Source organism: Ascaphus truei, chromosome 2, assembly GCF_040206685.1.
Source record: "Ascaphus truei isolate aAscTru1 chromosome 2, aAscTru1.hap1, whole genome shotgun sequence".
NCBI classification, from domain to species: Eukaryota; Metazoa; Chordata; class Amphibia; order Anura; family Ascaphidae; genus Ascaphus; species Ascaphus truei.
In genome coordinates, this window is record NC_134484.1 from 144,680,874 (window position 1) to 144,704,373 (window position 23,500).

Here is a 23,500-nt window from a genome sequence, read left to right on the forward strand (position 1 = left end):
ATATTTATATATAATATTTTATTTTTTTTTATATTGCAGGAGTACACACAACATTGATGGCATTAAGTATACCTTGTATGAAACCTATTTAAATGGTGAGAAACATGATTGAATGAAGTAATAAACATTTGTTTAAGCACAATACTGTTAGAGTCTCATACTTCGGATATTTCTCAAACATTAGGCCTGTATTATTAAAATAGTGTTTTCACAAGGAAGCATGAAGTGTATTAGTTTGTGTATACCAGTTTATATAGTACTATATATATATATATATATATATATATATATATATATATATATATATATATATATATATATATATATATATATATATATATATACACATATACACATATATACATATATATATACACATATATACATATATATATACACATATATACATATATATATACACATATATACATATATATATATACACATATATACATATATATATACACATATATACATATATATATACACATATATACATATATATATACACATATATACATATATATATACACATATATACATATATATATACACATATATACATATATATATACACACTCACACACTCACACTCACACTCACTCAGTGTGTGTGTGTGTGTGTGTGTGTGTGTGTATATATATTATTATACATTCTGAGATGTTATAGAAACGAACACACAACTGATTAAAGGACAAAATTACAATGGCCAAGCAAGGCAAAGGTAAGTAATAATTTACACATAATCCTGCTGTACACGTACAAGAAAGATGTTTGCACTTACTTAGGTGTTTTAATAATTGCATGTGACTAATATGCATATGCAATTCTTACATCAATTAACACACCCAAATGCAATGTTTTGCTGCAAAGTCAATGGCAGCTTCTCTAAACTTAGCAACTGGCTCCTGGTGGACCATTACTGAACAGACGATTACAACATAAATATTTATAACACAATTAATTATGAGTGTTAACATTTCCAAAACTTCACGTGTACAAGAACATAGTTGAAAGTTTGGAAACAACACAGTCTTCAGCATACATACAATAGTAATTAGATAATCTGAAGTCAACAAAACAAGGCCAAAGACATATTTTCTGAATTATAACATTTATTTTTTTTGTTCCTTTTGCGAGCGAGTAACAGGCCTGCTTGTTGTCTCTTGAATTTTCCTTTTTCTTTTGCCACCAACTTTAGGCACAACAGAGCCACTTTGAGTGGCCTCTGGCACTTCACGGGCAGGGCTTGTGGCCAGTGACTGTTCACCTACGGGGCTTGTGGCCAGTGACTCACCTACAGGGCTTGTGGCCAGTGACTCACCTACAGGGCTTTTGGGCAGTGATTCACCTACAGGGCTTTTGGGCAGTGATTCACCTACAGGGCTTTTGGGCAGCGATTCACCTACAGGGCTTTTGGGCAGCGACTCACCTACAGGGCTTTTGGGCAGCGATTCACCTACAGGGCTTTTGGGCAGCGACTCACCTACAGGGCTTTTGGGTAGTGACTGTTCACGGACAGGGCTTGTGCCCAGTGACACATGTGAGCAAGTTGGTAGACACTGCACAAGTGATGGTTGGTCTGTTTCATGTGTGTCTTGTTTTGTTTTTGTCGCCTCCTTTGTAGGTGTCTGCTGCTGAATTTGTACAGATGGCAGCGGTAGGATGTCATCAGGAACCTGCACAGCAATGTCTGCTACTTGACCGGTAACATTTGGGCCTGGTGAATGAATATCAGATGAATGTGGTGAAAACTGACCTGCATGAACAGATCCTGGCTGGGAGGTGTTGAATTGTGGTACATTAGTCATTCTCCAGTAATTAGCTTGTGTTTGCTGAACAACTAATGCTTCGAATGAGGTGTTGATTTTTTGCAACTGTTTAGGCACTTCAATGAAGACTCTGTGGAGATGTGCCAATTGTGATACTGTTTCTTCCTGCAGTCCAATCATCCTTTCCAGCACTGTCATCATGTCTGAATGGCGACGATTTTCTGCGTCCACTATTTTTCCCTCTGAAGCTACAATTGCATCGTATGTGGAAGTTGATGGACGATTTGGCGGTACAACAGTTTCTATTGGCACCTCTTCATGGTCACATGATTGTATTTCAGTCTCTTCTGTGGCGTCATCCTCATCATACTCATCATCCTCATCACCATGATGTTCTAAAAAGAAATGTACACATTATTAAATGGCATGTTAATGTATGCTGTGTTACTATGTAATTGTACTGTGTCCTAAGTAACACCTAACATGTTAGCATACGTTTTATAACCTCATTAAAAACTACCTTGACTTACGAATAATGTTTGGACTCAGTATGAAATATGAATGAATGAAAAGTTGCTCTAAACTCAGAAGTCCTACATGATAATTAACATCACTAACACAATACATGTTGCCTTACACTTAATTTTCACTGACACTAAGTAATCCTATTTAAAGAAGATGTGCAAAACAAATAATGCACATGACAACATAACATATAGAAGAGCACATATTATATGGCCAGCAAATGATACACTCACCTTCTAGTAGTGTTGAGCTGGCTGACCCAGGTGAAGACACTTGTTCCATCTCAGGTGACACATGTCCTCCAGGGGCAACTATATATAACAATAACATAAGTTTTACATTTACATGTGTAAATATTGAACAAACACTTATTGTATGTTCTGTATTTATGATTAACTAACAACATCAGTTCCTTAACCGAAAATGTGTGTGAAAGTGAACATAAATAGTTGTAATAACACTGTACATGCCTGTGTACTTAGAATTTTTGAGTTCCCTAACATACAACATACTATGTTTCTGCAGTAATGCGTGAGGATAAATAGATTAAATGAGTACATAAAAATCATATGTTGTGTAGTGATATCAGTATCATAATGTACATAACTATCATGAGATGACCATTCACAATGGTTATCATGAAGGTGGTCATATTGCAAAAAGTGTTGTTTTTGGTAGAGGATATGTGTGGTACATTAATCGAAGATGTGGCACACCTGAATGTGGCTGTGACTCAACAAGACAACACATGCAGTGTGTGATAATGTGTCTTTCATAGTAGTTCAACTATAGATATGAGTGAACTAATGTGTGACGTACGCTTTGATAAGTAATGAGTTGTTGGGGCATTTAGTAGCTAGAGTTAAGCTTTCAAATGAGTGTGATTAACTTCAGTTGTGCTATTCAGGTTGTAAGAAAGGTATTCCCTTCCCCAAAAAGCCTAATCAGCCACACCTTTCAATGACTTGAAACAGGTGCAAATGGTGTGAACTAAGTTGACCGTGAAATGAGGCTGTAATTAGTGTGTGTGCTGAACCCCACCCCCTCTGTTGAAGTGTATGCTGTGATGAGATATTAATTGCAGCTGCTTTAACACAATGGTAGATGAGCTAAGTAGTCATCTGCAGTGTTTAAGTTATGAAAACAATGACATAACATATGATACGTGTGCCTCATTATGCTGTCTGTATATGACATAAAGCAAAAATGGACCTTTTCATAAGCAACTATAGATGTGTTAGTGCCAGTGATGTTTGTAGGCCGTTACATGCAATTTCTTTGATGCATGCTTAAAATAGGCAGTAATGTCATGTTTGTCGGAGTAAAATCAATAAAATACACAATAATATGATACATATTTCTGTTCTGTACCTGTAGCTACTAATAATTTCTCATGAACATGTGTTACACATGTGTACTACCCTGTTGTTCCCCATCTTCGCCCACCATCAATTGCTTCCACTGCAGCTATGCATTTTGGGAATTCACATGTAAATGAGCACGCAATGGCACGTGCTATATTAGTTACTGCTTTTAGTAGGACTACTACATATATGTCTATTTTGAGATATATATATACAGAATCAGACATATACATATATAGATGCAGGTATGCTTATATTGTGAAGACAGTATAAAAAGCAGTGTAAATATGCAAAATAACTGTAAGCAACGACACGCCTAGTACAGTAATATTTATCACCTGCTGGAAATTGTGACGGATAAATTCCAATGTCACGGTCACCAGCCAAGCCTTCCACGACGACGGTAAGTAATTTTGGCCGAAGCAGCTCCTCCAATGGAGTCAATATGAGACGTTGTGGTGTGGGCCCACCTCCAGTGCCAGTAGCATGCACGCGTTGGTCTTGTATTTTCTTTTTCAATTTGGACCTAATATCATCAAATCTTTTCCGACAATGATACTTGTCCCTGACACTATTCCCACAGGCATTGACACCAATGACTATTGTGTCCCACATTTCTTTTTTGCTTGCTGCACTTGTCCGCCCTTGAAAAACATATAAAAGATATGAGGTAAATTAATAATAATATAAGCACCAGTTTCCTACACTGCTAGCTGTTCCAAGAGATAGCAAACATGCTGTTTTATGTGTAATATGTGCAGCACATGAGCATTCACTACTAAACCTATACATGTAAGCAAGGTTGCATTCATATTGTATGCAGTTCTGGCAAATTGACCGCCTGTGTTTAGTTGTCCTTGTAAGGCATGATAAAAAGCTGTGTTTCCAGACTAATTAACATAGAAAGATATTCTGAACCCATATTTGCATATGAACAAAACTCAGATGACCTAGGATCACATGTATTTGAATAATAAATGTAAAGTTACACTTACCTACTAAATGTCCATAGAGACTGTCATAGTGCTCCAGAATGCCAGTGACAAGAGCCCTATTTTCCTGGTCATTGAAGCGAGGATTACGTGGCTTCTCCACACGTTTTTTCCGAGCAGGTTTAGGGTCAGAGCTTGGCTGGTGCTGACTGGACTCTCCTTCTTCCAATGGAAGAGCCTCCAAAAGCTGGCCACCAGCAAGCACGCCACCACCAGACACCCCATCAGCAACTGCGCCACCAGCAGCACTCCCAGCACCAGCACTCCCACTCCTAGCACCAGCACTCACACTCCTAGCACCAGCACTCACACTCCTAGCACCAGCACTCACACTCCTAGCACCAGCACTCCCAGCACCAGCACTCCCACTCACAGCAACAGCACTCCCACTCCCAGCACCAGCACTCCCACTCACAGCAACAGCACTCCCACTCCCAACAACAGCACTCCCACTCCCAACAACAGCACTCCCACTCCCAGCAACACCACTCGCAGCACCAGCACTCCCACTCCCAACAACAGCACTCCCACTCCCAGCAACACCACTCGGTGCACCAGCAACATCACTCCCCTGAACAGAACGTTCACTCCGACGCGTACTCCCACGAGTAGCACTCCCACTCCCACCAGCATCACTCTTCCCACGCTTTGCGGGCATACTTCCAGCACTCACAAAAAACAGACAAGAAATGTACAGGCAATCACACGACCCACTTCCACATATAAAACAAGACAAAGATGTAAACAAAACAACAAAGGACAAAGCTCACCCAATACACAACAAGTCTCTCAGTCAATATGCAAATCTTCAATCGTCCAGCTCTGTGCGTCTCTCTCTCTCTCTCACTCCCAACAACACAGAGAATGATTAGCAGTACACGTTGCCTTTAAATATGGTGCGCAATCAAAAACATGCTTGTTTCGCCTGATTCAGCAAGATTTGTGATTGTGCAACCTAACAGCACCCCGCCACGCACGCCGATACACCTGTGTGTGATCGGCTCATCATCGTGAGAGTGGGCGGATTTGTTTTCTGGTTGATTTTGAATGTATTCGGCACTTACTGCATACGGAGAGGGAAAAACGCCAATAACATGACTAATCGATAAGCTTGCCGATTTCACATAATCGTCGCTTACTGCATGAGGCCCAGTGTCCGCCGGGCTGCTGCATGGGGAGCTGCAGCATCGGCCCACTAGGGCAACCCCAATTGCCTGGTATGGCAAGCCGCCCCTTGATACATGAGATAAGCAGAATTAACCCTATAATGTGTAACCCTATAATGTTTCCCTGCACAGGTACAGCTACTCTTCAAGGATATTTATGGTTAAAGTAACTGGACAATTCTATCTTTCTTCACATAATAAAAAAACATGTATTTGACTACCACTGTCTGGGTTTTTTGTATTGCAACAAAAAAAGGAACAGAGTAAGAGTGAGTAGTGTTTGATTGGGAGGTATGTGGCCCTGTAAAATGTTAACATCAGGGTGTTTAGCCATCTTTTGTTTGTTTTTTTCCTTTCTGTGCACCAACACCCCACTGTCTAAGTCAATTTTTTTAGTTAAAGTCACCTGCTGTTTCATTCAAGCTATGAGTTCTCTAATGAATACTGATTGCTTCGTCACACATACTGGAGCTGTATCCCCTCCTGCACACAAACACAATAGTAAGCCTGGTTCATGTTTCCAATATATTTAACATTGTTAAGAGTGTTTTAAAGCCCACAATGTAAAAGAGCGGTTAATTTATTTTAGACTGTGTATGATGGAGGCAGATTTGGTTCGGGGGTGTTTTGGTGTATACTGATATACAAGTAAGCCAAAAAGGAAATCTTACAAATGTATGCTGACATGCATGCGTAAATTTACTGTGCAACGAGCTGTGACATGCATGCATATGTTCCACGTTGGAACACTTACAGTAAGTGCAGTACATAAAGCATGCAAAGTACATATGTATCTCCTTGGAACACACATACAGTACAGTATTCATATCACATAAGAACATGTAAGTTGGAAAATAAATCATTGTGAATGCAGCATTTTAGTGAATTTGATTGTTTCAAAATATTCTGTAGAGCCGATTTTTTGGCTCCCTTATGAAAAGTTGTATGATCGTAGCGTGAACCCAACAATAGCCAAAGAGCAATCCAAATATTTGTGTATAAAACCATATTAATATTAAAATATTATTATTTGTACTTGTGTGCAGTGCAACAGCCTCACCGCGGCCATCGACAAACAAAGATACTCACTGTGCCGTCTGACAGACAGCTACTGAAATTGAAAAAACATGCAATATAATTGCGTAGGCGTCATGTGTCTTGCCTGCTGTAAACAATGTCCTCCCGCGGTTGGGATCTCGCTCCATGCCCTAATACCAGGAACAGTAAGTCTGGATACACATATATACAGCTCAACCCCGTTATAGCACGATCCGCTACAACGCGGATTCGCTTATAACGCGGTCTGAGTGTGGCTCCCGATTTATAAACATCTGCAAGGCTTTTCTTTTTAATAACATTCAATGCTTTATTGACATATCCGGCATCTGCAGCTCTCTCCTCTCCCTGCTTCATCAGGCTTCGTCCATGTATGCGGCTTTCAATTTGACTTTCGAGCACAGAGGAGGGTCACATGACCCTTCTCTGACCAATAACAGCCCAACAGGTAATACATTTTATATAATACACATGCAGGAATCGAACCCATGACCCTTCATATGCTAGTAGCGATGTTTGATACACATGAAGTCACCATTATCACACAGATCCAAAATTGCACCCCACGCATTTCTCCATTTTTATGATGGCTTCATCAGGGATAAGCGAGAGGTGTGTTCAAACCCGTATAAAAAGCCTCTCGTTTACATGGATACCAGTATTACTTTCACAAGTGAGCCTAATTGCTAATACTATAATTGGACAAACAAAAAAAAAGGATAGCAAAGGAAAAAATTGAGCACAGCAACAAAAAACAAGTAGCGGCCAAATTGCACTTAAAGTATAAAAATTATTTATTAGGCTGATGCCATAGTAGTAAAAAGGATAACAAATCTAACGCATTTAGTGTCTGATGATTTGTTGTCCTTTTTACTACTGTATATGGCATCAGCCTAATAAATCATTTTTTACTTCAAGCGCAGTTTGGCCGCAACTTGTGTTTTGGTCATGTGCTCTGTTTTTTCCTTTGCTCTCTTATGTCTCTTCTCCCTTCTTGAAGCATGCTATGAAACACCCTGTGGGTGGTTATTTGTGAGTAGTCTCTGTTTGCCATTCTGACACTGTTACTCATTGCCTGCATGTTATGCTTACTCTGCATTTGCACATTATCTGAGGTGTGGGTTCACCTGCAACCAGGGCTGCTGAGTCATCGGTGCCAGCCGGGTGAAAGGTTGTTTTCCTATACCCTCAGTAGGCGGTGCTTTTGAGTTTATGCTGTGCATTTTGATTTATGGGGCAAGGCACTTAGTACACAGGGATTCAAAGTATTATATGTACTACTCACCACTTCAATCAAGGGATGCACATATTGACTTTCTTCATTGACTTTATTGATATTATGCCCTGGGTGGATTTATTATTCCCTGAAGTTCTATTGGATACCAGACCAGGATTACTTTCATACACTGCGGAGTGGATTATTTCACATTTGCGTATACTAAAAAAATAGTAAACTATTAATAAGTGGACTAAGTTTTCAGCTTTACAGTATGTAAAACCATATTATGAACAACACAAACTTTAAAAGGATGGTAATAACATGTACTAGACAAAGGTTTAAAGAGATAATAATCACGAACCAAACTCTCAATTAAAATGGTACATGGTAAAACAGGCAAATAGCTCATTTTGAAGAAAACTAAAGGAGTTTACACATATAGAATGTATCAAAATGTAAAAAGGTGAGATGCATTCAGCTAATTTTAATTAAATAACAACACAATCACTTTATATATAATTTAAAAGGCATGATAGCAAGTTAAATTGGTTAATATTTCTTAGATATGTATGTATAAGTACAGTGCATACAAAGGAAACTTATCAAAATGTGGCGCTCTAAGTAATCAGATATAATCAATAATAATACTATAAATAGTACAGTGATACTTATACAGATATATGATGCAGCTGTGACCCAGTTGAGGTTTGCTCAGTCAATCCTCATGTAGAATAGTAGCGATGAAATGTCCGGGAAGCGCAATATATGTAAAAAAGAATAAAATACAATGGTGATAGTGCAATATTGTTAAGGTGAAATGGATAAACTCAAATACAGATGACACTGCTCTCAATATATACTCACAAACGTGTGAGGTTATTCAGGCACATAAAGGTATCTTTTAAGGTATTGTTGTTAGTCCTTCAGTCATCAGGAGATACAGCAGTTAAAGCAGCCCCATACAGATGTACTCCCAGGAACCTTAATCAAAGATACAACTGGACATAGTGCAGACTGTATGTATAATTTATAAAGGTAAGTCAAGCAAGTTTACACTCACATGGTTTCAAATAAGGGTAAGCATTTAGATCTCAATGGATCTCTCCGGCCGGGTGAATGGTGTTTCAGCTCCCCCTCTCTCGTGGCGTGCGTTCCACCGGTGCGTTCCAAACACCGGAAGTGATGTCATCCGCTACGTCCACTTCCTGGGGTTCCGGCCGTCTCAGGGATAGAGCGTCACTCTACGCGTTTCACCACATAGGTTTCATCAGGAGTCATAAGTACAGTATAAGCAGCTAATCAAGATCAATATTTAGACCATGCGGTGCTAGGATGTTCAGAGAGTGGATCCAAAATGTTTCTCTTTGCCTTAATTTTAGAAATCTGTCTCCACCACGACTATTGAGAAACAACGTTTCAAAGCCTTTAAATGTGAGACCAGTGATTTCCTTATTATGAAAGTTTAAAAGTAAAGTTAGTAGCTTCAAACATTTTCAGTTGGTTAGGAGCTAAACAGTTTTTAAATGTATGTTATTCCTGTAAACGATAACTAGGTTAGTTGGTGTTACAGGGACAACAACACGTGGGTGTTCTGAGTATAGGCTTTTTATTTTGTATTGTATTGTATGTCTTTATTTATATAGCGCCATTAATGTACATAGCGCTTCACAGCAGTAATACACGTGGTAATCAAATAAATAACAGATAATATAAATAACAGATCATGGGAATAAGTGCTTTAGACATTAAGGAAGAGGAGTCCCTGCCCTGAGGAGCTTACAGTCTAATTGGTAGGTAGGGAGAACGTACAGAGACAGTAGGAGGGAGTTCTGGTAAGTGCGTCTTTAGGGGGCCAAAACACCACCAGCAAAAACATGGAACAACATAATAGCGCTTTTCTTCAGAATATAAAGGGTTAACAAAAACATATGTCCTTGATAAGGGTTTCACCCTTTTCCCTTATAACAGAGCAATAGTTTTCCAAACACACCAACCTTATTTCAGGCTTTCTCCCTTCAGAGTTTCAGCTTGTCTTTCTCTGTTGCAATCAGGAAGAAGAACAATGAGCAAGTCTGGGTTATTGCAACTGCTGTTGTTTGGAGGTGTGGACCCTCCTCCCAGGGGTTAAGCTCGCCCCGCCCCATTTTCCAATTAGCAGTTTTTATTATGTTCCTGTGTATGACAGACCCAGTATGGTCTTTCTCCCTCCAGCAAAAAAAAGAGAGGTACATGAGAATTTTATCAGGTAGTGTTGGACCTGCAAATTGGTCATGCCTTGGTGTTGGCTGCAGGCTTGTAACGCTTTGGCCAAGGGGTTTGACTGGATGACCCTTACTCATGAGCAGATTAGCACTGAAGTATTGTACTATATGTTCTGTCATTTTGGAGGTTGCGCTGGGCATTTCTGTTTTTGTTTTGATTGAACAAGTCTAGTCTGTGTTTTTCAAGCTCCTTAACGAGGCAGCTGGGACCAGGTTAATTAACCCAACCTTTTCAAAGCTGTAATAAACCAGGTCACTGCTGGACCGCAGGCCTTTACATAGGTCTCCCAGATATACTGAATTCACCCAATCACATTCCTCCCCTATTTGTGTGTGGCTAGGGCCATGCACGACTGAAGTCCAACCATCCACCCTTCTCAAGAGAAGTAGTCAGCATTTGCGTTTAGCTTCCCAGGCCTGTGCTGAATCTCAAATAAGAAGGGTTGGAGGGAAATATACCACATGGTCAGTCTAGCATTGGAGTCCTTCATTGAATGGATGCATTTTCCTTGTGCTCCCAACACGTTGCTTGCTGTGGCATTTGCTGGAGACAATATTCCTCATGCTGTTGGCACTGATCTTGAAGCCACTGTTGATATTTGAGAACGTAGGGACATGACAATTTTGTGTGAATTGGCTCACAACAGCCCCAGCATACTATAGCCTTCAGCTCGTCATGTGTTCTCATTCTAGACGGGTTGACTCCAAATTCCTGGTCAGTCTTGCCAAGGTTTTGAGGTCCTGCAATATCAACATATGTTGCTAATGCAGCTTTCATTTGTGGGTACTGCATTTCTTCTGGGGCAAACTTGAGTCAATGTTCTCCTCATCATTATAAAGCCTGAACGTACACAGTTTCATAAGGTCAAGCTTATTGCAAAACAAACATACCAATTCCGACATTTTGAAAACCCTCTCCACACCCGACAGGGCAGATTTTCTCTCAGACACATCGCTTCCTTCCTCAGAAAACAGTCTTTCTTTGTTAGCCGCATCTGCTTTATCCAGCACAGCGATGCTGTTTTTTTGCCTGGATTTGTGGTCTTTACACAAATTTCTTCCGCTGACCCTCAGAAGCATTGCATCCCACTGCTTATACAACCTTTGGCAGGACGGCCTCTTGGTAGGGTCAGTAAGAGTCCATACAAAGTGTTTTAGACTGTAACAAACGCTTCAGGGGTTTATTTCTCCACATCAACAACAAAGTATTGGACACACTGTCCCTTTAAGACAAAGCAAAAACCATAAAAATAAAGCCTACTCTGCTTTTAGGGAGAGTAGCTACACATAACCGAGCCTAGATAACTGACTGGCTAGCAAGGATAGTTTCAGTCTAAACAATAAACATTGAATATCTGGAATCAAAATATAAAGTCCTTAACTGTGGTGCTGGAAATCCGTCCCATGAGTCTCCAGGCAATCTCTCTTGGAACTGTGTCACCATACAGAAAGAGCACCTCTGCTACTTTGGAAGGCTGTGGAACTCAGGTTTTTCATGGACCAATCAATCCTGCTTCCCCAGTAGACTGTGGAGATTCCATTGTTGGGTATGGGACCCCGCAGGTTGGGGAAAGTCTCTTCTGGCAGTTTGCTGACTGCATTTTAAATCCCCTTGCAAACAGGAGGTCAGTCAGACTTATGTGCACCTACAGATGGCCTCTCCAGAGGATATGCCTATTGCAAACTTTCTCTAACATACAGAATCTATGACTCACTGTCACAGCATTCATAACACTTACACTCACCAGGGCAGTGAGAAAACCACTGTGTTTGGGTGATGTACTTGTTAATTGGATGTTTGGATTAAAAAATCGCTACGGTTCATACCCCGCTTGTAACCGAAAAAGGGTGCTTGAGCAAAAATGTACCCAATTTTAGTGTCGTTGCCAAAATATGCCAGTTATTTAGAAGATTTTTCTTGATGATATTCAATGCTGTACTAAACATACTGATAGAGCAGAACCTTTAATTCTTGGCATCTAGTGGTCCAATCGCAGCTAAGAGGTTATGCCTATTGAAACTCAAAACTCTCTCAATCGCTCCACAGACATCCCCTAAATCATATCCTCTATCTATTAATCTTTTGCCAATAGATTCTAGGGCTACAGGTACTTCATTGCTGTCACTGGAAGTTCTAACTACTCTCAGTAATTGGGAGTATGGTAATCCTGGCTTAAGTCGTCTTGAGTGACGACTAGAGGCCAGTAATAATGTATTGCGATCTGTTTCTTTATGGTAGATGCGTGTGCCACTGGGTTTGAATGAAGAATTCTTACATTGATTTATTTTATTATGATACGTGAACCTGTCAAAATATTGACCTATATACTGTATTTGAGGTGTGCCTATTTTTAATATATATATATATATATATATATATATATATATATATATATATATATATATATATATATATATATATATATATATATATATATATACATACACACACACAGAGAGAGAGAGAGAGGATTGAGGACTGAGAGAGTCTATGATATTCCAAGCTAAACAGTCTGTGGTAAAAGCATATGATAAATCCACCCAGCGGTCGACACCAGAGATAAAATGTCAGTTATAGCTTCAGTCCAGTGACTGCTATTGGCTTCAAAAACTTTTGTCTTATAAATTCAAAGAAGATATGACTTCAAATGATATGGAATTCAGATTAAATAGTACACCAAATTCATGATGGCAGCGCTACAAAGCAATGCTCTTTCCTTTGTTGTCATTTGGAGCCATGGAAACGGTGATAGAGAGCAAGAATAAACTAGTTAGAGAAGAAATCTGAATTTAAATAAGGGAATGTTTGAACGTTCTCCTCAAAAGCTAAAGCCACGTTTGCTACCAAAGTGTAATTATGTGTTTGAAAGAAAATAGGATTATAATTATCAGAAATGCACACTTCACAAATATAGATGTAGTAAAGGCTTCTTTATGTATTTCCTTATCCCAGGTTAAAAAAGGTCTTCCTTTATTTTTGTCCCTTCAGGCTTCACAGTTTTCAGAATCACTTAGCTTAGTCATGTCTTTTCAAGAACCCTGTCTGTATTAGGTTCCTTCATGGGTCTCTATTTTGTGTTCAATTACATGAAAGAGATACTAATGCCAACTATCAAAGACATGTGCTTTATACTGCTAAGCCTAGACTGCCCTAGGAAAGTAATACCATCTCTTCTTCAAACTCTCACATCTTTGTGAGAATGAAATGTCAGATAGCAATTATTTCTTGTGAAAAATAGATAAAGAATACAAAACTTGTCTGGAAAAAAAGCAAAAAGGTCATGTATTTTATATTTTACTTTGGGTGACATCTATTTTTCAAATATTCTTGGAATAGCATAAAAATGTATATAAATGTGCATGAAACATTTCACAGCAAGTCCTGAAATTAAGCACATTAAAAAGCAGTGGTTATGTGCTTAGCTGAAGGATAAGGTAATCCTCATAAAGAATCCCCATATGTTTTCACCATAAAATACAGCATACTACAGAAAGAAAAAAAAATTAGATTAAAAATTGACACGTTTTTAAGAAGTACTTCATAGGCCTGGATACATCAAATTGCGATAAACTGTAGCAAATTGGTTGTAATATTGCCCAAAAATGCAGTTATTTTTATGAAGCAATACATCAATGTGTTATCGCAAAAAATAAAGCATTTTTTACTGTGCCTGTTAAAAATATCGGGATATCGCAAAATGACTTAATACCGTATTTGACTAATTTTGATGCCATTCATAAAGTGCTGATACTTATCGTTCAAACGTAGTGCACATTTTTATCACCTATCCCAGGCTGGCATTAGGTCTACCTGGCCTACAGTAATAACTGTAACTGTAGTAACTGTAATGGCCATTTGTTTTTAATGGCCGAAGCAAAGAGATGTTGAAAAGGCAGTTGTTACCTTAATTATCCATTAGTGATGTTCTGTCTCTCTGGATGTGCTATCTACACAAACAAGGTGTTACTGTTAAGAAACCTTCACAATCTGCAAAACAAGGATGAAAAAAATGACATCATTGGAGCATTGCATGAAATCTACAGCAACAACATTACTGTAAAAAACACACTCAAACTAATCCAATTGAACACTACTGAGTGCCCCACTTCACCCCCCAAACATTTCTCAAGGTGTGAGAAAGGCAGTATTACTGCCGAAACGTTGGATTCCTTGGCACAATAACCCCCCTTTTCATTGATGATTAAGACCGTGTGCCTGATTCTTCTTCTTTACTCAAGCCAAATCACATTTCTCCTCCGCAAAGGTACCTTCAACGAGTTAATATTAACCCCTTATGCAATAACAATTATATCTATATGCTTCCAACAACCAAGAAATGCAAATAAAAGATGTAAAATTAATATATCAGGGTCTCGGGTCCCTGTTTGTATTAGAAATCCCTTCTTCCCACACAAAACTTAAATACCCTCACCTCAGAGAGCAGGGCGGAGGGAATGAAGTAACTCACTAAAATATTAACCTCTTTGAGTGTTAGCACCCTGACTTTAAAAAAGGAAGTAAGCTGCTGCAGAAAGAAATAGAAAGTAAGCTGTCTGAAGCTCACAATATACTATATACTGGAGATTTTTCAGACTATCTAAGCATAATTACAGCAACAATAGACATTTTGTACTAAGAGACCAAAAAGTAAACCATCTTACACCTGGGATTATACGCATAGTCCATCGGAAACAGGACAAATTTTATTCTCCTTACAGTAGACTATCTCAGTCCCCCCTATTCTACAACCCACCTCACTAACCCCTTCGGGGTGTCCTGTGACAAGGGGTTGTAATGGGACACTCTTTGGCCCCCACTTCTCTAAAACCCCAATTCCTATCCCCTGTGGGGCATCCTTTGATAAGGACCTGTAATGAAAATCACTCTCTGGCCCCCACATTGCTACAGCCCCCCTCAATAACTTCCTTGGGACTTCCTGTGACTGTCTGGTTGGTGGTAATGGATTTTCTTAGAGATCCCCACAGCCCCTCACTTCTGTACAACCCCTGTCAGCCACCCTTCCCAGGTCCCCAGTGTGCGTCTGAATCTGGAAATGTTCAGTGGGTTTCTGAGCTTGTTAGTTAACCATCTTTCCAAGATCATTATATAGCAACACATTAGCAGGAATATCATCAAGTACACCCACCTCCCGCACTCCCTGCCCAGTACCACAATTCAAGTATACCTTTACCACTCGCAAAACGTGGTGTCCCCCTCCCACTACCCCCATATGCAGAGTCCTTCCAGGAATCATTTCCCCAGGTCACACCAGGTTAAGTGTAGCACCTGAGCCTCTCAGTTCTTGGGTGAGTTTCTGACCCACTAGGACTGGCTGCCAGTGGGCACCTCTGTTCTCCTGAGGCCCAGATACCACACAGGCACCAAGGCGCACTCCTGAGGGGAGATCCCCACAGAGGCAATTGCAGGCCCCTTCCTTTCTGGGCAGTTGGTGCTGAGTGACACCATTTGTCATGTATGGCACACCTGTGGGCATGTGACCTGCATATGGGACAAGGATTAATACACAGCTCACAAGCTGTATCACTTCTCACCATCCCAATATGTCACAAACAGCACACAAGTGAGCATGTGACTTAGATATGCAATTATGGTTAATACACACGGCAACTATAGCCAACTCACCTTTCTCCTCTGCAAAGGTATCTTCAATGAGTTAATATTAACCTCTTACTCAATTGCAATCATATCTATATGCTTCCACCACACAATAAATGCAAATAAAAGATGTAACATTAATATGCCAGGGTCTCATGTGATAACTACATCCAAGCATTGTTTTTAATGTCTACAAAGAAACAGTAATTGTGATTTAAATATTTAATCACTCATACAATGCAACCACTGTTGGAAAAACAACAGAACATATATTAACATAACATGTCACATTGACACTTGGATGAAAAACAAAAAATATTAGAACAAATGTATCTTTTCCTCTTTTTGCAGAGGAAGGGGCAGGCTGACTAATCCTCATTTGACTTGTTCTCCCATGCCTTGATGATGGTTGGGGGACTGCTGGAGGTGCAGGAGGAGGAGTGGATGGTAAAACTGGAACACCAGATGTTGGCAATGATTCAGTTTAGGAAAGAAAGAAAAGTAGCGCTAATCACTAACCTAATAATCTATACAGTGTACATATGAAAACACGTGTAACATACAAAAATAATCTAAACAGAGGAAGATATAAAGTCCAAATGGTATACCCAAGTCCAGCTGCCAGAGTCCATAAAGGAATTCCACATCCCACCAAAATGTGAGCAAGAAAGAAAAGTTGTCCTCCGGTGCGTTGACTCAAGTTAAAATGTTTGAGCATAGATTGGATAATACAAAGAAGACAACAGTATATCAATAAAGGTTGTTTAACCTAGGTAACGCTTTAGATTAAATGTATATACTTACAAATTAAATGTAGTTTATGTTCTGTGATTTCTTTCCAATCTGGAGCTTCAGAGATTAATTGAGTAGATGAGACTCGATCATAGCTTATTCAGGATATTACTCAATACAAAAAAGAGAAAAAAGATCATGGCACAATACATTTATTAAACTAGACTGGTGTAGAACAATATTGCACTTACAGCCAGCAAATGGTAAAACAGCGTTTGTGGATAGCTTCCCAGCATGTGGTTGGACTCACCGCTTTTGTGTGGCGGTCCTGCTAACACTTCAGGCTCCACAAAGTCCAAACAGTCTTATCTCCCTTTCCTATTGCCATCTGCTATGCCCGTCTCCTCAGATCTTTAGGCGGGGATAGACATTTCACCTCTGCTCCCTCAATCACAGAACATAAACTACATTTAATTTGTAAGTGTATAAATGTAATCTAAAGAGTTACCTGGGTTAAACAAACTTTATTAATACACTGTTGTCTTCTTTGTATTTATCCAATCTATGCTCAAACATCTTTACTTGAGACTGTGCAATGCTCAGAGAAATTGCAAAAAACCCAAGAGTTAAATCTCAGACTCTAAAGGCCTCAGTTAGCATGTTAAATGTTAAAGTTCATGACAGTACAATTAAAAAAAGACTGAACAAGTATTGTTTGTTTGGAAGGGTTGCCAGGAGAAAGCCTCATCTCTCTAAAAAGAACATGGCAGCACGGCTTAAGTTTCCAAAGTTGCATCTGAACAAACCACAAGACTTCTGGAACAATGTCCTCTGGACAGACGAGACCAAAGTGGAGATGTTTGGCCATTATGCACAGCGCCACGTTTGGCGAAAACCAAATACAGCATATCAGCACAAACACCTCATAACAACTGTCAAGCATGGTGGTGGAGGGGTGATGATTTGGGCTTGTTGTGCAGCCACAGGACCTGGGAACCTTGCAGTCATTGAGTCGACCATGACTCCTCTGTATACAAAAGTATTCTAGAGTCAAATGTGCGGCCATCTGTCCGACAGCTAAAGCTTGGCCGAAATTGGGTCATGCAACAGGACAATGATCCAAAGCACACAAGCACATCTACAACAGAATGGCTGAAAAAGAAAAGAATCAATATGTTGCAATGGCCCAGTCAAAGTCCAGATCTCAACCCGATTGAAATGCTGTGCCTGGACCTTAAGAGAGCTGTGCATAAACAAATGCCAACAAACCTCAATGAACTGAAGCAACGTTGTAAAGAAGAGTGGGCCAAAACTCCTCCACAACGATGTGAGACTGATAAAGTCATACAGAAAACGATTACTTCAAGTTATTGCTGCTAAAGGTGGTTCTACAAGCTATTGAATCATAAGGTGTACTTAGTTTTTCACACATGGCTTTTCCATTTTGGGTTTATTTTTGTTACATAAATCATAACACAGTGTAATATGTCATGTGTTGTTGTTCATCTGAGGTTGTATTTACCTAATTATTAGACCTGCTAAGGAACAGATGATTGTTATTATGTCCTGATATGTAAAACCATGGAATTCAAAGAGGCTGTACTTTCTTTTTCACATAACTGTATACATGACACGAAATAGGTATTACATCTCCTTACTGGAAAGAATTATAATATACAATTAGATTGTTAGCTCCTCGGAGCAGGGACTCCTCTTCCTTAATGTTACTTCTATGTCTGAAGCACTTATTCTCATGACCTGTTATTTATATTATTTGTTATTTATATGATTACCACATGTACAGTATTACTACTGTGAAGCGCTACTGTATGTACATTAATGCCGCTATATAAATAAAGACATACAACACAATACAGGATACAACAATTTGTTAATATTCCAGTTCCCATGTAATTTATATACTCACTTGTCCTTGCTCTAATATTTATATTGGCTGCACATCTAGAGCTCTACGAGATCAGATAAGTGAACATACTGTAAGTGAGCCATTAGAAATACAGGTTCATTTATAGGAACTGGTGAGAAAAAACCTATAGGCAGTATACTTTCCTCAAGCAGGACATGTAACCCCTTGTTTGGTTAAATTCACGGCACTTGTGAGGATACTACCTAAACATAGAGGTGACAACATTGAAAGAGATAAACTGAATGTAAAAGCTCAGAGCATTCTGCTCTTATGGCTTAAATCGAGAATGTTATTGGAGTGTTTTTCTATAATATGTATTATTGATATTATTGGTACAATTAACTCTGTGTGCGTCAGAACTCGCAATTGCAGCCGCTCCCTTTCGGTACCGGTGCGTCCGTGAATGTCTGGCATCTCCGGTTTCGTTGACTCAAAGAACATGGGCACGAATTGAGAATGTTTTACCTTTTACGTCAAGCAACATGGCTGTCAACAGGAAGTGACCTCACTCGCCCACTCTGAAGCAACCGTGGCCCTCTTACTTCCTGGTAATTCCTGCCCTCACTTCCTAAACCGGAAGACAACCTCAGTTTGAAGGAGCAATTGACTGGACCTGGCTGTGCCCTTTAAAAGACTGTTATTCCCACTCACTCCTGGCCTGTGCAAGGTCCTCCCTACCTTCTTACTATTGGAATCCCTGTTTGTTGCTTTGCCTGCCTCAGACCGCAGCCTGCCTTTAGACTCTTCTGTCTCTCTCCTGTCCTGATCGCAGAACTGTGACCTCTAGTAAGCTGCTACACAATGCCCTGACCCCAGAACCGGACACCACAATTCTTACCCATTCAAAATCTAGATCCCAGGTAGGTGTCGGTCTATACTCCCGACCTCTACTTAGCGGGTCTGTGTCCTGGACATTAACAAGCGACACATTCAAACGTAACTCATTGCACTTGAAAATGGCATTGGATATGCTGAAACTGGTCAGGCAAAGGCTATTTCTATTTTTAAGAACCTTTAATAAAAACAAATTCCCGCCACCCCCTCTGTCTAAAGTATTTTTACGTGGCTTACCGAACAGGTATATAACTACCGCAAGTGGCTTGTATTCTTTGCAGAAAGTGGATATCAGCATTATTCTGAATTGCAGGGACTTAATGAAGACAAGGTTCAGTCCAGCAAAGACAATCTATGGAGAAGAGTTTACTCAAGTCAACAGGTTCGGTCTACTTATTTTTTATATATGACAGGAAGTGATTCCACTGGTTATTGGATTGACAAGTCTAAGGCTGAGTCCATGGTGACTCAGCCCGTCCGGATGGTGCTTTCCCTGGCCTTGGTTAGCGCGCCGTCCGGGGGCGTGTCGGGAGGCGGGCCAGTGACGTCACGGAGCTGGTTCACCCTCATTGGGCAAACCGCTCACGTGACCGGCCCTGCGCTCCCGTGAGCGCACAAATTAAAAATTTTACTAAGACCTACGATTCCGCACGCTTGCGGAAGCGTGTGCGAGCCCCTGCTAAAGCCGCTCTCATTGCAGCTGCAGGGGCTCACTGGTAAGCACCAGCACGCCTCAGCACGGGTCAGTGCCTACGCGCTGACCATGCCCGAGGCCTATGGCACCTTATGAGGAATGGGGTATGGTGTCAGACCAAACAAGATCAGAAGTTGAACCCACAAAACCTCTGTTATTCAGGACAGCAGCTCTAGCAGTGAGATTAACCAGCCGATGGCTAACACCACTGTCACAGTATATTTAGTTTTGAGCTCTAGTTCTCATTGAGTGCTCATTAGAGATGGACACATTTTTTAGGTGGATTTGGATCCGCAGCAGATTGGCCAGTTCCTTTGATCCACAAATTTCAGCGGATCAATCAAAGAAAGGACGATTCATGTGTTGCGGGTTTATTTTATTATTATTACCAATATACTCCACGGATTACGCAACCTGGGGATCGATTTGTAGAATCCAATCCACGGATTCAGAAATCCGTTGCCGGATTCTACAATCCATGGATTCTACAAATCTGTCCATGGGTTGTATCCAATAGCGGTTTCTGATGAATCAGAGGAGTTTAACCTCCTGCATGCTGGAAAACATACATACTTCAAGTTCTCTCTAGCATACACGGACTGTGACCCTGTCACAATATCTCTCTTCTCTCTCATAGGGGCCTATTCTAGTAGCCTTCATAAAAAAAAAATCACCGGGCCGGTTACGTCGCTACCTGCGAAAGCAAAATGCCCAAAACTGACGAGGAGCCAGCGACGTGATGTTCGCCTCTCTCTAAAGGGCTCACCCGGTTATCTGCAGTGATCTGGCCCAGCTGCAGAGAGATCTCCACAGAGAGAGCCGCCTCTCCCTGCGCATATCTCACCAGCGATCGCAGGCTTTTAATAAAATGTTTAATACTAGTGTATGTGAGCAGGGGGTCTCCGGAGCAGAACCGTGTTAATTTGACCTCAAATCAATGCGGTTCTGCGCCGGGGAACCCCTGCTCATGTACACTAATATTCAAATGTTTATTAAAACAGCTTCATTAACTTAGCGACTAGCCGCTAAAGCAATGAAGGGGTTAACCACCAGCGCCCAGTTTATTGTGGATAGCAGGGGTGGGTGAAGGTGGTATTTGGCCTTTGGTGGGTGTTTAAGCCTCGCGGGGGTGGGGAGTTGCGGGTGGCGTTACCCCTTCATTACTGAAAGAAAGAATTGCCCTGCCAATTGCAAAAGGGCTGGAGGCCTTTGTGACTGGATACACACACACAGCACCGCACACTGCTGACTTCCCGGGAAGCTTTGGAACCACGCCCTGGCAGTTAATCTCGATCTGGTGGAATTTACAGGCCCGGGAAACTAATGAAACGATACACATGCAGTGTTTCAAATCCTTCGTCTCAGTTTATTTAGTATAAGGTAAAGATATTTATACAGAACAAAGAAAACATTGGTTAGAGGCGTAACTTAGGTTAGAGGCGTGATTTAGGGGCAAGACATGTTTAGTGGGGTGATGTAGGGGCGTAAATCTCCCAGGACAGGCACTGTCTGAAATACATAACTTTCTCACTACCTACGTTATCTACAACCTTGGTTTCCATGGCAGCTATGTGGGGTGATTCGGCTTCCCAGGGAACTAGCCTCTTACTACTGATTAAAACAGTAAAAAGCTGACTACATGAGAAAATATATTTTAGCTAGCAATTGCAGACAAAATGGAGGGTATAATACAAATGCAGATTCTGGCCTTCTCTACTGTCCCTAACAATTACCTTAGCGGTTTGCCACTAAGGTAATGAAGTTGTCTTTAAATGCATTTTTATTGTATGGGATTGATGCCGGGAGTCTCCGGAGCTGATACCCATTAATATCAGCACCGGAGACTCCCGGCATCAATCCGATACAGGAAAAAAGCAAGTCCCTCTCTTGCCGCCTCACAGCAGCTTCTCTCCAGCCTCACGCCAACTTTTCCTGGCGTGAGGATTTTGGGAGAAACTCACAATTCTAGAGCCATGATTAGCCTCGATAACGAGTTTCAAAACCTGCCGGTAAGTGGCTTATCGCCACTAACCCAGCGATGTGTTTTGGACGGCAGCAAACAATGGCGATTCATGCCTTTATCGCCCACATATCGAGGCTTACTGAATAGCAGTACAGTATGCATTTTGGCCGAAAAGACCTCGATAAGTGGGTTATCGAGGCTTATAGAATTGGCCCCATAAAGTTATTTGATCAAATACTCATTTCCACTGTGAACTTTCCTTACATATCCATAAAGTAAGGAAACACAGTATGGTGAGCGCAAAAACGAAGAAAAGGAAAAACGCAATTAGTACATTGATATAATGTGGCATATATCAAAACAATGTATTAGGCACAGGAGTGGAGGGGATGGTAAGTAAATAATTGTAAAACCACTCACACAGCTATGTGTGAGTGTCTGCCCACCACACAGTTCATAGCCTCGTCTAGATGGTCACTCCATAGGTCACTGATAGTAGAGGTGATCTCAAGGGAAGAGATGGAAGTAAAACGCTGTCGGCGTATGTCACTGATAAGTGACAATGGTGATAAGCATACTATAATTGCTAAAATAAATTCCACTCACATGGCCATATGTGAGTGGGGGGCACTCGGAGAAAGTCCAAGCCTCACTGCTAGATGATAGGATCAAATCCTCTGGTGTCACTCGTGTACATACAGTAATATGCCATGAGGGTATAAAACAAAATGAATTTATTCAAAACAAGTATCATTAAAAAAGGTACACAATGCAGGGTACATAGGTAAACATAAAAAATGCTGCTGCACTTATGAACTCACAGCAGCTTTACTTTGTAGCTCGTTCGGCGTGTATCCTGACTTCCGCAACGAACGGCTACTCAGGTCTGCCTACGGTGGCCCATAGAAAAATATCCATACAGTATCTATAAAACTAATAATGCAGATAAAATATTTTCTACAAAGTTTATTTCTTTTGCTTTTAATTGTGTTACTTACAAAAACAACTTCATGTAAATAGTTTACCTAGAACATTGGTGCCAAAAGTAAACACTGCTAAAAGTTTTGCAGAAGTGTTCTTTGTGCTGTATTCCACAAGGGCAGCCTAATGGACTGAAAATATTTAGTATGGTATCATATCTCATGTAAATATTTAAACTTTGGGAAACCACCTGCCAGATCCCTAGTGGAAACTAGAAGTATTCGACTTGGCATCTTCCTGCTGTTTAGAATGAAATGCCTCAATGTTTGAAAATCTGTGGGATATTTTTTAATTGATTTTTGACATCAGTAATATAAGTGTGAAGTGTAACTTGCACCTCTCAGCAGAAGAGAGCACACCGAGAAACTATTTTACCTATGCAGCATATCGCTTTGGA

The 23,500-nt window shown here is 40.4% G+C and overlaps 1 protein-coding gene across 1 annotated transcript; it reads right to left on the bottom strand.

Annotated features, from left to right (window-relative positions):
• Nucleotides 1-1,115: 1,115 nt before the first annotated feature.
• On the bottom strand, nt 1,116-22,134 carry LOC142488149 (uncharacterized). Its single transcript, XM_075588522.1, has 5 exons — nt 22,121-22,134; nt 21,698-21,770; nt 19,703-19,817; nt 2,531-2,608; nt 1,116-2,167 (listed from the first exon to the last, which is right to left on the bottom strand). Exons 1-5 carry the CDS (start codon nt 22,132-22,134, stop codon nt 1,116-1,118), a joined length of 1,332 nt encoding a protein of 443 aa, XP_075444637.1.
• Nucleotides 22,135-23,500: the final 1,366 nt, after the last annotated feature.

What these genes read in the sequence shown, in the direction of transcription:
- LOC142488149 (XM_075588522.1), bottom strand. An exon ending in AAACCAAGGTTGTAGATAAC is followed by an intron (nt 19,818 to 21,697) that starts GTAGGTAGTGAG and finishes TCTTCTCCATAG; the next exon opens with ATTGTCTTTGCTGGACTGAA. An exon ending in GGTAGTTATATACCTGTTCG is followed by an intron (nt 2,609 to 19,702) that starts GTAAGCCACGTA and finishes TGTTATATATAG; the next exon opens with TTGCCCCTGGAGGACATGTG.